The 13,303-nt window shown below is 32.4% G+C and overlaps 1 protein-coding gene across 2 annotated transcripts in view; it reads right to left on the reverse strand.

The window, feature by feature from the left end:
• Positions 1 to 13,303, reverse strand: part of LOC127698859 (glycogen phosphorylase, muscle form-like) — a 41,756-nt gene that overhangs the window by 8,500 nt on the left and 19,953 nt on the right. For both annotated transcript variants that reach the window (XR_007980972.1, XM_052202558.1), the window contains exons 4-13: positions 10,265 to 10,396; positions 8,882 to 8,993; positions 7,948 to 8,030; positions 6,310 to 6,453; positions 5,271 to 5,510; positions 4,095 to 4,258; positions 3,457 to 3,571; positions 2,650 to 2,751; positions 2,254 to 2,460; positions 304 to 653 (exon numbers count right to left, since the gene is read on the reverse strand). Coding sequence is in view for 1 of the 2 variants with exons in the window: in XM_052202558.1 (XP_052058518.1) it covers positions 304 to 653; positions 2,254 to 2,460; positions 2,650 to 2,751; positions 3,457 to 3,571; positions 4,095 to 4,258; positions 5,271 to 5,510; positions 6,310 to 6,453; positions 7,948 to 8,030; positions 8,882 to 8,993; positions 10,265 to 10,396 (1,649 nt within the window). In the remaining variant the exon portion in view is untranslated. The remainder of the gene's footprint in view (positions 1 to 303; positions 654 to 2,253; positions 2,461 to 2,649; positions 2,752 to 3,456; positions 3,572 to 4,094; positions 4,259 to 5,270; positions 5,511 to 6,309; positions 6,454 to 7,947; positions 8,031 to 8,881; positions 8,994 to 10,264; positions 10,397 to 13,303) is intronic.

Here is a 13,303-nt window from a genome sequence, read left to right on the forward strand (position 1 = left end):
GTTTTACTGAAGTTAAATTAGAGCACAAAAGACATGCTGTTTTCAGTATAACAAAACTAATTCTAATTCAAACATTTTATTTTAGGATGAAAATATGTCTGGTGTCTATGATGAGTTTATTCACATGATGAGAAATTAATGTGAGTCTATGACTCTTGAGTAAAATCTTGTTTCATTTTCATCTCAATATCTTATTTGTACAAAAGGCAGTTTTTCCATTTATCATTTAATTTTTACAAAGATTTCTGTGTGAAATGTATTGTTTTTATCAAATGCAGACTTAAGGTTGTATAAAAAACTAACCCTTGTCTTTTGGTTTCCTCAACTTCATCAACATTCATTCCAAAGATGAAGATATTCTCATCTCCCATCTCCTCCCTCATCTCCACATTAGCACCATCTAAAGTACCAATAGTCAGGGCACCATTCAACTGAAACTTCATGTTTCCTGTCCCAGAAGCCTCTGTTCCAGCAGTAGATATCTGTTCACTGAGGTCAGCAGCAGGAATAATCTTTTCAGCTAGGGATACACGGTAATTTTCAAGGTAGACAATTTTGAGGCGATCGCCAATGATTGGATCATTGTTTACAGTACGTCCTACATTGTTGATCAATTTGATAATTAATTTAGCCATGTGGTAGCCTGGTGCTGCCTAGAAATAGATTTTCCACCTCATATAAATGACAAATTAACCCAGGACATATATATAAATCTCACAAATCCTTCCAAATTAACTACTTTTCAAAGAAAAGAAAAAACAGTAGCACAATTGATATAATAAACAGCTGCGCCATGAGCGCATGATACGCCCGTCGTCTTGTGTGTGAATTTTTATGCAATAAGCATAAATAGTTTCTGACATACGGCGTGACATGCGAAAACCCCCTTTTTTTTTTTACAAAAAACTCAATATCTCTAAAATAAAATTTTGAATCAAAACCAAAATGTATACAGATCTTTAGATTAATATAACTAAGAAGTGTGTAAAATTTTAAGTAATAATCATAAATCGTTTTTGAGATATGGCGCGACATGTGAAAACCCCCCTTTTAAAAAAAAAAAAATCAATATCTCAAAAATAAAATTTTGAATCAAAACCAAAAAGCATACAGATCTTTAGATTAATATAACTAAGAAGTGTGTAAAATTTTAAGCAATTATCATAAATCGTTTTTGAGATATGGCGTGACATCATAAGAAACAACTATGTTAAGTTTCATGAAATTTGGATAAGTCATTCTCAATTTACGGTGCGACATGTTTACGCCGGACAGACAGACGGACAGACACCGGACATTTGTATACCATAATACGTCCCGTCAAAAATTGATGGGCGTATAAAAACATGAATTACAAGTGTGATATGTTAATACCCATTTTTTTAATAGAATTACCTTAACCTGGATTTTCTGTGTGCTTTGTATCATAAAGGAATCAAAAATAATATATCACACTTTTCTATCCACACTATATTTATCCTCTTCATTGTCATTTTACATACAAATGTAAATCATCATGATTTTTGTGCTTTTAAGAGTTAATTGGGACATCACAATTTCCATCGAAAAAGCTTGCATAGCTTGACCTAGCAAAACTATTAAGATATCATTCAGATTGATTGATTGATTGTTGGTTGCTTAACGTCCAGTGGCAAATATTTCATGCATATTCAGGACGAGAACAAGTTCACAATAAATACAATAGGTAGGTTCTGTAATAGATTAAGGGATTAAGGTCGGAGAAATTTAGACTGCCACGGGAAATGAGGATATATTGAATAGGGACAGAAATTTAGCCTTGCAACAGGTCACCTACGGACCCCTCAAAGAGTTGTTGCAAGGGTTCTTAACGTACAAAGAGCGTGGCACTCTCTTTACACGAGGCATCGGATTTAACGTCCCCATTCTGACCAGACGTGGCTGCAAATTTGTACATTCCGCACAGCCAAACGGACGCCCCACTTTAGCACGGGTTTTACTGCCGGTCGGAGGAAGACCAATGGTGACCATACTTCTATTCCCCAGTCACCCTTGGGGGGAGATATCATTCAGGGAAAGCTTATAGGCAATTATATATAAATCCATGAAAATTAGAACAGTATTTTTTACAATATCATATATCGTATTTTCAGCAGATTTCAAGTGAGTTTCCTGTTATGGTTTGAACTCAAATTGAAAATACTTACAAATCACTACAAAAAAGTATGACTTTACGTAAATGCATTTGGATTAACATAAAAATATTGTACTCACTTTCCCTCCAATCATGATTGTTCTAGGAGTGAATTTCATGCTGGGATTTTTCTTCAGTCTGTTGTACAGGACGATCATATGGAAACAATTCAGCAGTTGACGTTTATACTCATGGATTCTCTTAACTTGGATATCAAATATGGATGAGGTGTTTACTGTAATGTTGAACTCCTGCTTTATGTATTCAGCCAATTTCATTTTGTTTTCCTGAAAGAATGACCAGGTTATATGAAAAAAAAATATATTCCTCTTCACAAACTGTTTTCCAATTTTTCTTATTCTTTCACAGCTTTAATGTGTAAATTCACTGAGAAAAGTGTTCATGCATTTTTCATTTAAATGTGTAAAAGTCCATCTGATTTTATACATAAAATTAACATAAGTACAAAGACGCACCTGTTTCACTTTAATAATAGCTCTAAGGAATGTTTCATCTGTTGCAAATTTCTTCAGTCCTTTCAATGCAAACAAGTTTGTCACCCATTCTTCTCCAATTTTCTGAAATGCAAAAACACAATCATATAAAAGTCTGTTTGTATTACACCAATAGCTCTTTAAAAGTCCAAACTTCTTTTGACTATATAATATGAAATTTAGGCGACATGTTTTTTCCAAGTTATCTAATGAATGTGTTGTCAAAAAACCTACATTGTTGCAACCACCTAGTTGGTCTCGTATAAGCAAGCTTACCTTGAAAGTGGGAGGTCATAGGTTTGATATCCCAGCCAGGTCAACAAAAACCTGTAAATAGGTATTTGCTGCTTCCCTACTTAGCATTTGGCATTTATGAGTAAGAGCAAAGACTGGTGGGATTGGAGTCAGAAAGTGTGCTCAAGTACGGTGACTTGTCTTCCTGCAAACCTTGTGAAATATCATGTAAAGATCAGTTTCAAAGTTCTGAGTTGAAAACTGCAAGATTAGTTGAGTACACAAAATTAGAAATGTCTTTTGAAAAGTTTGCTAAAAAAAACCTAAGATCCCAAATCTGGTAAAAATACAAACAATTCCATAATAGCAGGGGCACAACTTCCAATATGTTTCCAATCTTTCTGGGAAGTTGCAAGGATCTGAACTGAAAAATGTTGGTGGAGGTGATTTCAAGACAGGTATCCACTTTTCCCTGCAAGCCAAACCGTGCGTCATTGACATATTATAAACAGGATTTGCACTTCATGCAATCTAGCCAAATATTTTATGTCTTACCTCTGCAATTACATCAGATAATCCTGGGTTACACAGTAACAACCATCTTCTAGGAGTGATCCCATTGGTCTTATTCTGGAATCGATCTGGGAACATTTCAGCAAAATCCCTAAACCTAAAATGTCAAAAACCAGTATATAATGTTCAAATAAATTTGTTGCTGAATAATTGTTTCTATTTTATTTCAAGTAAAATTACTATTAAACCACTAAATTTTACTTTCAGAACACAGGGATTCAATCTAAATGCTCTTAAGGGCCTGAATTGCTCACCGTGGAAAAATATACCTTTAAATCATAAGCTACAGTGGCAGCCATCTTTTACACACTAAATTAAATTATGAACAGGTTTGGAGTATTTATTGCAGACTATATGTTGACTTCTCTATATCTTTTGGTTATTTCTCTGGTTAGCTGGCTATCTCATTTACATATACCCAACTTCTCTGTTTGTAACAATGTATTCATGAATTCTCACATTTATATTTTATTTAACCATCAAATCAATTTATCTGCAATTTATCTTATGTGTCAACCTATAAATAAGTGAGTTGTTATCAAACAACTATGAAATTAACGTTTCATTTCAATTGTCCATGTTAGCAACCTATGGTTAAAAAGAGTGTATATCTTACTTACGTGTCATTTTTAATGATTTGAGAATGTATGGCTGCTACACCATTCACTGCATGTGAACCAACAATGGCCATGTAAGCCATATTGACCCTTTTCTCTCCATCTTCTTCAACAAGGGACATTCTCTTCATTCTGTCATAGTCACCAGGAAATTTCTTGGCAACTTCCTGTAAGCATTTGAAAAAAATTCTTCAGTCAATACTTTTTGGCATGAAAACATATGTAGTGTAGTGAGCACGAGCTTTTATCCTAGCACTTTTGTTTAGTTGTTTTTGTTACAATGAACAGGAACTGACATTTGTCACATGGGAGATAAGAGCTTTCAATTAAACCAATAATTAAAGAATTTAATCATCTTGCATAAATTAAAAAAAGAGGACAGAAGATATCAAAAGAATTAAAACTCACAAGTCAAATAATGTATCTAAGTGTAACATCACCAAATAAGCATACATCCTCATTCTTCGTTCTAAGTGAATAGTTGTCTCTTAAGCAATCATACTAAATCTCCTTATCTTTTAACGGCAGCCTCCTAGGACTTAATAATGTTTTGAAAAAGACATCATATGTAAATTTTCAAATGATTTTTCACTTAATACACAAGTTACTGTACAACTCTCTTTTCAGAAGAAAACTTCACCAACTCTTGATGTGCTTGCTACTTTTGGCTATTTTTGAACTTTATAACATGAGCAAGTGCCTTTGCTGATATTCCAATGTATTATCTAGATTGTAAGCCCGTATCCATGTAGTGAAACCTACATGGGGATTATGACATGAGCAAGACTTAAGATATATTCCCGAAGCACTAGTCCCCATGTTAAACCAGTAATTAACAGCTAAATCTTAACATAGAGGAATTCAAGGATTTAAAAAAAAATTATACAGTAAAACATATCACAAGAAATAAGTCTGAGATCTTCAGTCCTTAATTTTGTTATCCCCCTTCATCGTCATGGAAACGAGAAGTACTGTGAGCAATTCTCTAGTATGAAACACCCAAAAATCTCTTCAAAACTAAGTTGTATAATTGTATTAAGTTTAAAGGGCAAAGTATATGCTCTCCTATCAATTCACTGACTAGTTCAGGACCATTTACATATGGGAGATGAAGACAGATACAAGAATATCTATTTATCCCTATTTTGCAAGAATAATAAACATAAGCTAGTTAGTTACCTGTAAGAACAGATGGTTAATATAATAAATGATCTCTAAATGTCTGGGTAAAAGTTTCTCTAACAAGTGGACTGGCCATCTTTCTAGAGCCTCAGGTAAGACTGTATGGTTAGTATAAGCACAGGCTTTGACAGTGACTTCCCACGCTTTGTCCCAAGGTAAACCTTCAATATCAACTAATATCCTTAGTAATTCTGGTATGGCTAAAGATGGGTGGGTATCATTCAATTGAATAGCAACCTGGAATGAAATAAATATTATACAATTAGAATTTAATGAAAAACATTAACTATTTCATATTTTCTAAAACCAATAACAATGTGAGATGAATAAATGAAATTCCAAAAACCAGTTTAAGTTAAAGATTTCTAGCATATATTAAAAAAGTACTTCAATTACAGTCAAAATATAACATCACTTCTGTTTATAAGCCAAAACATGTCTTATCAAGTCACCCTCTAATTGCTGTAGTAATACATATGCATTTTGAACCTCATTCAAAGGTCTAACTAGTTCAAGGTAATTCATAAACATTTCTTTGTGCTTGTTTAGAAATCACATATTCTTAGCCCAATATTTAATAAATTGCTTCGCCGAGCGCAGCTGGATACGACCGCAGAGGTCCAACCCTGAACAGTTGGGGCAAAAATGGACACAATATTCGCGCTTGATACAGGTCTGAATTTGGATTGTAATTAAATATTTGACACATAATAGGTTTCTGACACAGAACAACTGTAGTCAAAGAACTTAATATTGGTTATATGATTTGAATTTATATTCAATTTTTTGCTTTTTGCTTTTGTGCAATACACTATGCTGTTGCGAATTGACCCCCCACCAAAAAAAAATGTACCCCCCTTTTTTTTTGCTTTTGTGCAATACACTATGCTGTTGCAAATTGACCCCCCCCCCCCCCCCCTGACGACCACAACGTGATACCAATATACGACCGCAAATTTTTTTGCGGTCATATAAAAACATAACTGCTTAATGAAATGACTGTAAATGTATTATTCACTCTGACAACATAATGTACCTTATCAGGGAAGGAGTCAAATGAAGTTCTGATAGGATCTCTGCTACCAAATCTGGAAGACTTAAATCTACGTATGATGTCCTGTAGAGTAGCAGCAACAAGGAAATATTCCTGCTTCAATCTCAACTCCTTTCCTTCAAAGAACTGAAAAATAAAGAATATTTTAAAATTTCAAAGTTTTCAATTTTCGATTCAAATGCTAAATGCATACACTTAAAATTTAGACAGGCAAAAATAAATACTGTAAATTTGGAAAATAATGTGAAGTTTTTATTCATGCGAATAATGCAACTTAATGATTATCGCAATAATAAGAACTCACAATCTGATAACTGATATCTGAAATCGCAATAATAAATGCATGCAATAATTTCTGAATTTACAGTACTTAAAGATTACTGAAATTAGATTATGAGTCTTTAAAACAAGGATGACCAATCTTAACAAGAAGCCACCATTTACTTTTTAAATGCAAAATTTAGGACTAACTGACCGAGCATGAACTATAGGGCTTCAAGAACTGTATTTTACAATAATAAGAGTGTGGTGGTATATATCTGAAATATCAAAAGGATGTGCATCATGTGAACCTTAATGTAAACCATAATAAAGTTTGTTGAAGCAGGAAATGTATATCATATGATGTAAACTTGGAACTGTTTTGTAATATATATGAAAATAGAAGCTATCAAAAATTGATAAACAACGCATTTTTCATGTCGGGGCTTTTTATAGCCGACTATACTGTCTAGGTTTTACTCAATTGTTGAAGGCCATAGGGTTGCTTTATAGCCACTTCATTTGAACTCAGGTTGATAGTTGTCTCATTTGCAGTCATGCCACATCTCCTTATTCTTATAATGGTTTTGTATCTGAGATATGAAATTTTCTGACCAACATGGTTAAGAAGTATCATTGATATGACACAAAGGGTTTCTGGTGATGTATTTTACATTTTAACCAAAGACATTCAAGCAAGAAATATTGGTCAAAGTAATCCAAATATCATAGCTTGTTCTACCAACTAAGACGACTGGAGTGGTAAAACATCAATGATTAATACAAATAAACCCAAAACTTAAACCAAATTTGCCAAAATGTGCAATGTATTTTATAGTGACAAAATTTTACAGAAAAGTATTGCAACATACATATTTATCACCAAAAAAAGATATGTAATTTAAAATTTTTGTAAATTTGGAATATGAAACAAATTTGATGGAGCAAAGGACCACAATTTTTTTTTACAATTCCAATTACAGAAAACTCAAAGCAGGGTTAAAACAAAAACAACAATTAGGTATCTAACAAGAATGTGTCCATAGAACACGGATGCCCCACTCACACTATCATTTTCTATGTTCAGTGGACCTTGAAATTGGGGTCAAAACTCTAATTTGGCATTAAAATTAGAAAGATCATTTCATAGGGAACATGTGTACTAAGTTTCAAGTTGATTGGACTTCAACTTCATCAAAAACTACCTTGACCAAAAACTTTAACCTGAAGCGGGCATAAAAACTTCTTTTGGACGAAATAATATATTACATGACTGAATTGGTGATAGTAAAACGGAGAAAAAAACATTTTAAATGGCAGACCTAATCATAAAAATAACACAAAGGAAAGCAAACTTACATTATCATTAGGGTACAATACTCTAGATATGTTTTCTGCTTCATTTCTATCACATACAGCCTGGATATACTCTCCATTGTTGACTGAAATAAGAAACAGGATGGTACAAGAATAAAGCTATCAGACATAGCAGGAGAACTTTAATATAAGTAGAAATTAAAAAGAAATACAATTAAAACATTGGTCAGCTCATATTCTAATTTGATTGCCTTCTAAATATCACCTGGTTCTCTGTTCTTGTAACAAACTGGTTTACAGATCAGCTTTCTGGTCTTGGGTCATTATGACTGCTCCGTCTTTGTTTAATCAATAATCATTTAACAATGATTTTAACAGGTTTAAATCTGATGATGGTTTTTAATATTAGAGTAAAAATTGTATTTCTCAGATACACAAGGGGTTAATAAAATCCATAATAATTATAATTATAGATGTGTGCTAGCAATTTAGGGTTTCACAGCAGGTAGAACTTATTCTACAGAGACCAAAAGATGTGATTAAAAATCAATTGGAAGTTATAATGTATTTCATCTCTAGATTACTGTATGCTGATTGTATTCAATGTATTATCTTTCGAAAGATTTATAAAACTTTTTTTAAGAAGTAACTTTATTATGAGTTTTGAACTTATCAAACATACCGACAAGAAAGTGGTTCTTGCCAAGTAGAGCCTCGCCCTGTCACTTAGATAAAATTTACTTTACTTTATGATTGTTTACCTAGTTGATGATGAAGCATAACTGCTGATCAAACATAATATTTTAACAGCATAAAACTTTCAGGCATACAGAATCGTAAAAACTGCTTCATGACAAGCCCCACTGCAGCACCATCCCCCACCCTTGCCCATACTATTTCTGCTAAGATGATGCTGAACAGGCCTTTGTTGACGATGACTAAAACCAATTTTGGTAAAAGGTAAATGAATACATACAGAATTTGAGATCAAAGTTGCTGGATGCTTTGGCTGACCATAATCTCATGGTGTTGACAGTGTTGTTACCATACCCAGGTATAGGACTGTCATATGGCATAGCAAATACAACCTGTAATCAATTTTAAAATTAATATGACATATGTAAGACTTTATGTTTTTTCCCTCAATTTTTGTACATATAATTATGTATCATTGTTTTGGCAATTCTAAGCATGTCTAACACACTTTAACACCAGACTGTATCAAAATTTTAACCGCAAAAGTCCTGTTTGTTGTCAGTTAAGTATGGGAAAATGAAAAAAATGTTTTCATAATTTTGCTTTGGATACTTACTGTCTTATGATCATAAAAAAGCTTGTGTCCAATTCACGTAAAATTTCATGAAGGTTTGACAAAGTTTTTGATGACTGAAAATATTTAACTTTAAACTATATCTCAATGTTAATTGCAAAATAACTTAGTCCATTTATCAGTAAAAGATGGAAACCTGAAAAAGATATTTTTAAAATTTTGCTCTGGACACTATCTTTTGGTCATAATAAAGGTTCTGTATTCCATGAAGGTTTGACAAAGTTAAAATGTCTAAAAAAAGATATTAAACACAGACTGAATCTACATGTTGAAGCCGCCGACATGAACACGATCGCTATGTCTTACTTTCTTGACATAAATGTTGCAAGCTCAGCAAAAGTTGAAACACTGTAAATGTCATAACTACTTTAATTATTTTTCACCTCTATTTTCTTATTCATTAACAAAGCTATCCTATATAAAAGGAGGAAACAAGGAGGTTAAAAATCAACAAATTTTATTTTATTATATATATAGTTCTCCTTCATTTATATCATAAGTTAAGTAGCTGGATAACATAACTCCACTGTACACAGCTTCCTGGTACACAAATATTGGCATATTAGTCTTCCTCTTAAGTGTGCAATTTTGAATATAAAAAATAAATATCGATTTTAGTTATTGGGAAGTATAATTCCTGTTTTATCTCCTCCTTCACTTGTAATACATTTCATATTTATTCACTCACTGCTTCATACCCAGATTTAAACCTAGCTTTCTTCTAGTCTCCACTGTCTGCTAGAAATGATTTTTGTGAGATTTTTTAGGTCACACAACCCTTTGCCTTTTTGTGACATGCTTTTAAGAACCCAACCAAACTAAAAATTCTGGTACCAACATGTGAAGTTGAAGTAGAAATAGGGCTTTTAATACAGGTCCAAATTCTCATATGAAATATATACATCTTACAATGTTGCAGGAAGGCATGGCAGAGAATTTTTGTCATCTAGCAAATTGTAATTACAATGGTCCGGTTTTTTTTCTTATAGAAAAAAAAATATATATAATAATTTTTTTTTACAATATTACCTGAGTATCAACCCATCTTTTCTTTCCACCAGTCTCCTCGACTCTACCATAGAAGTTGATAGGAAGTACATATTCTGGTCTAGCTTTCTCCCATGGATTTCCATACCTCAACCATTCATCTGGTTCTTCTACCTGATATAAAAAATACCAGCATGTATGGGTTTGAACATGGTTACACAGGCTAATTTTGACAATTAAAAATTGGAATAAAATTCATCAACTGTCAGCTGTCAAAATAATTTCTTACCTTTTTGCCTATTTCAAACAGTAAAACATATATTCAACACTTATGTACTGAAAAAGGCAAAGAGGTAGAACTGTTTAAGTGAACTAAAACTAATGTATCCCCCTTATTTCTAGAAATCGTGGGTAAATCCTCAGTTGTATTGAAAAAGTTTTGAAGTGGCAAGCAAGAATATATCTGGAACAGTAATAAAAAAATAAAATAAAACAAGAGGCTCTCAAGAGCCGGAATCGCTCACCTGTTATTTTTTTTGCTTAAATCTTTCATCAATGATTATTTTTGCTTTTTACCCATATGTTCAATTTTAGCCATAGTGTCTATGTTTCTTGACGTACAAGGAAATGAAATACAAAATTTATACTAGATTCATTTGAGAAGATTTTTAAAGTTAAAAAACATAAAACAACTTGTGTAAAATTGTCCTTAAAGGGCAATAACTCCTTAAGGGGTCAATTGACAATTTTGGTCATATTAAACTTTTTTGAAGATCTTACTTTGCTGAACATTTTTGCTGTTAACAGTTTATCTTTATCTTCAATATAATAACCAAAAACTGCAAAATTTCCTTAAAATAACCAATTTAGTGGCAGCAACCCAACAATAGGTTGTTCGGTGTGTCTGAAAATTTATGGCTGATAGATCTTGACCTTTTGAACATTGTAATTCCTTGTGAGATTTGCTCTAAATGCTTTAGTTTCTGAGATATAAGCCAAAAACTGCATTACACCACTATGTTCTATTTTTAGCCATGGCGGCCATGTTTGTTGATGGATCAAAATTTCGGATACAATTCATAAACTAGATTCCTAAAGGAACATTCATTCAAAGTTAAGAAGTATTAGGCACAATAGTTTCAGAAGAGAAGATTTTTAAATGTTAGCAAACTTGATGAACACATTTCGTAAAATTGTCTTTAAAGGGCAATAACTCCTTAAGGGGTCAATTGACAAATTTGGTCATTTAACTTTTCTGTAGATCTTACTTTGCTGAACATTATTGCTGTTTACAGTTTATATCTATCTATAATAATATTCAAGATAACAACAAATAAAATGCTTCGCTGGGCGCAGCTTGATACGACCGCAGAGGTCGAACCCTGAACAGTTGGGGCAAGTATGGACACAACATTCAAGCTTGATACAGCTCTGAATTTGGATTGTGATTAAATATTTGACACAGCATAGGTTTCTGACACAGAAAGAATGTGGTCTAAGAACTTGAATTTTTTTAATTTACCTATTATGGTCCAATGTCCAAAATCAAAATACATGGTTAGATTCAGCATATCAAAAAACCCCATATATTCAATTTTTGTTGAAATCAAACAAAGTTTAATTTTGGACCCCAACTTGGACAAACTTGAAAACTGGGCCCATAATAAAAAATCTAAACACATGTTTAGATTCAGCATATCAAAGAACCCCAAGAATTCAATTTTTGTTAAAATCAAACTAAGTTTAATTTTGGACCCTTTGGACCTGAATGTAGACCAATTTAAAAAATGGGACCCAAAATTAAAAATCTAAAAACACGGTTAGATTTGGCATATCAAAGAACCCCAATAATTCAATTTTTGATGAAATCAAACAAAGTTTAATTTTGGACCCTTTTGACCTCAATATGAACCAATTTGATAGCGGGCCCACAAATAAAAAATCTAAATACATGGTTAGATTCAGCATATCAAAGAACCCCATATATTCAATTTTTGTTGAAATCAAACAAAGTTTAATTTTGGACCCCAATTTGGACCAACTTGAAAACTGGGCCAAAAATCTAAAATCTAAATACATGTTTAGATTCAGCATATCAAAGAACCCCATATATTCAATTTTTGTTGAAATCAAACAAAGTTTAATTTTGGACCCCAACTTGGACCAACTTGAAAACTGGGCCCATAATCAAAAATCTAAACACATGTTTAGATTCAGTATATCAAAGAACCCCAAGAATTCAATTTTTGTTAAAATCAAACTAAGTTTAATTTTGGACCCTTTGGACCTTAATGTAGACAAATTTAAAAAACAGGACCCAAAATTAAAAATCTAAATACACGGTTAGATTTGGCATATCAAAGAACCCCAATAATTCAATTTTTGATGAAATCAAACAAAGTTTAATTTTGGACCCTTTTGACCTCAATATGAACCAATTTGATAGCGGGGTCCACAAATAAAAAATCTAAATACATGGTTAGATTCAGCATATCAAAGAACCCCATATATTCAATTTTTGTTGAAATCAAACAAAGTTTAATTTTGGACCCCAATTTGGACCAACTTGAAAACTGGGCCAAAAATCAAAAATCTAAATACATGTTTAGATTCAGCATATCAAAGAACCCCATATATTCAATTTTTGTTAAAATCAAACAAAGTTTAATTTTGGACCCTTTGGACCTTAATGTAGACCAATTTGAAAACTGGACCCAAAATTAAAAAATCTAAATACACGGTTAGATTCGGCATAACAAATAAATAAATGTGGTCAAAGATTTTACAAATCTAATGCGCCATACTGTGCAATTAAAGATTACTTCTTGAAATTTTTCAATATTTGAAATTTGAAAAAAAAATAATATTTGAAGAATAATTCTTTTTAATTTCTGAAATCTGAAATGAGAAAAAATTGACCCCCCACAATTTCTTTTTACCCCCCCCCCTTTTTTTCCCCCCAAAAATTCTTTCCCTCAAGATATGGTCATAATCTCAATTCAAATTTCCAATGGAGTTTGCAATCATAATTACCCATTTAAATTTACCATAGTGCTAACTTAATCAATTTTATAATAGAAT

The sequence above is a fragment of the Mytilus californianus genome, unplaced genomic scaffold (assembly GCF_021869535.1).
Source record: "Mytilus californianus isolate M0D057914Y unplaced genomic scaffold, xbMytCali1.0.p SCAF_4, whole genome shotgun sequence".
Classification (NCBI taxonomy): Eukaryota; Metazoa; Mollusca; class Bivalvia; order Mytilida; family Mytilidae; genus Mytilus; species Mytilus californianus.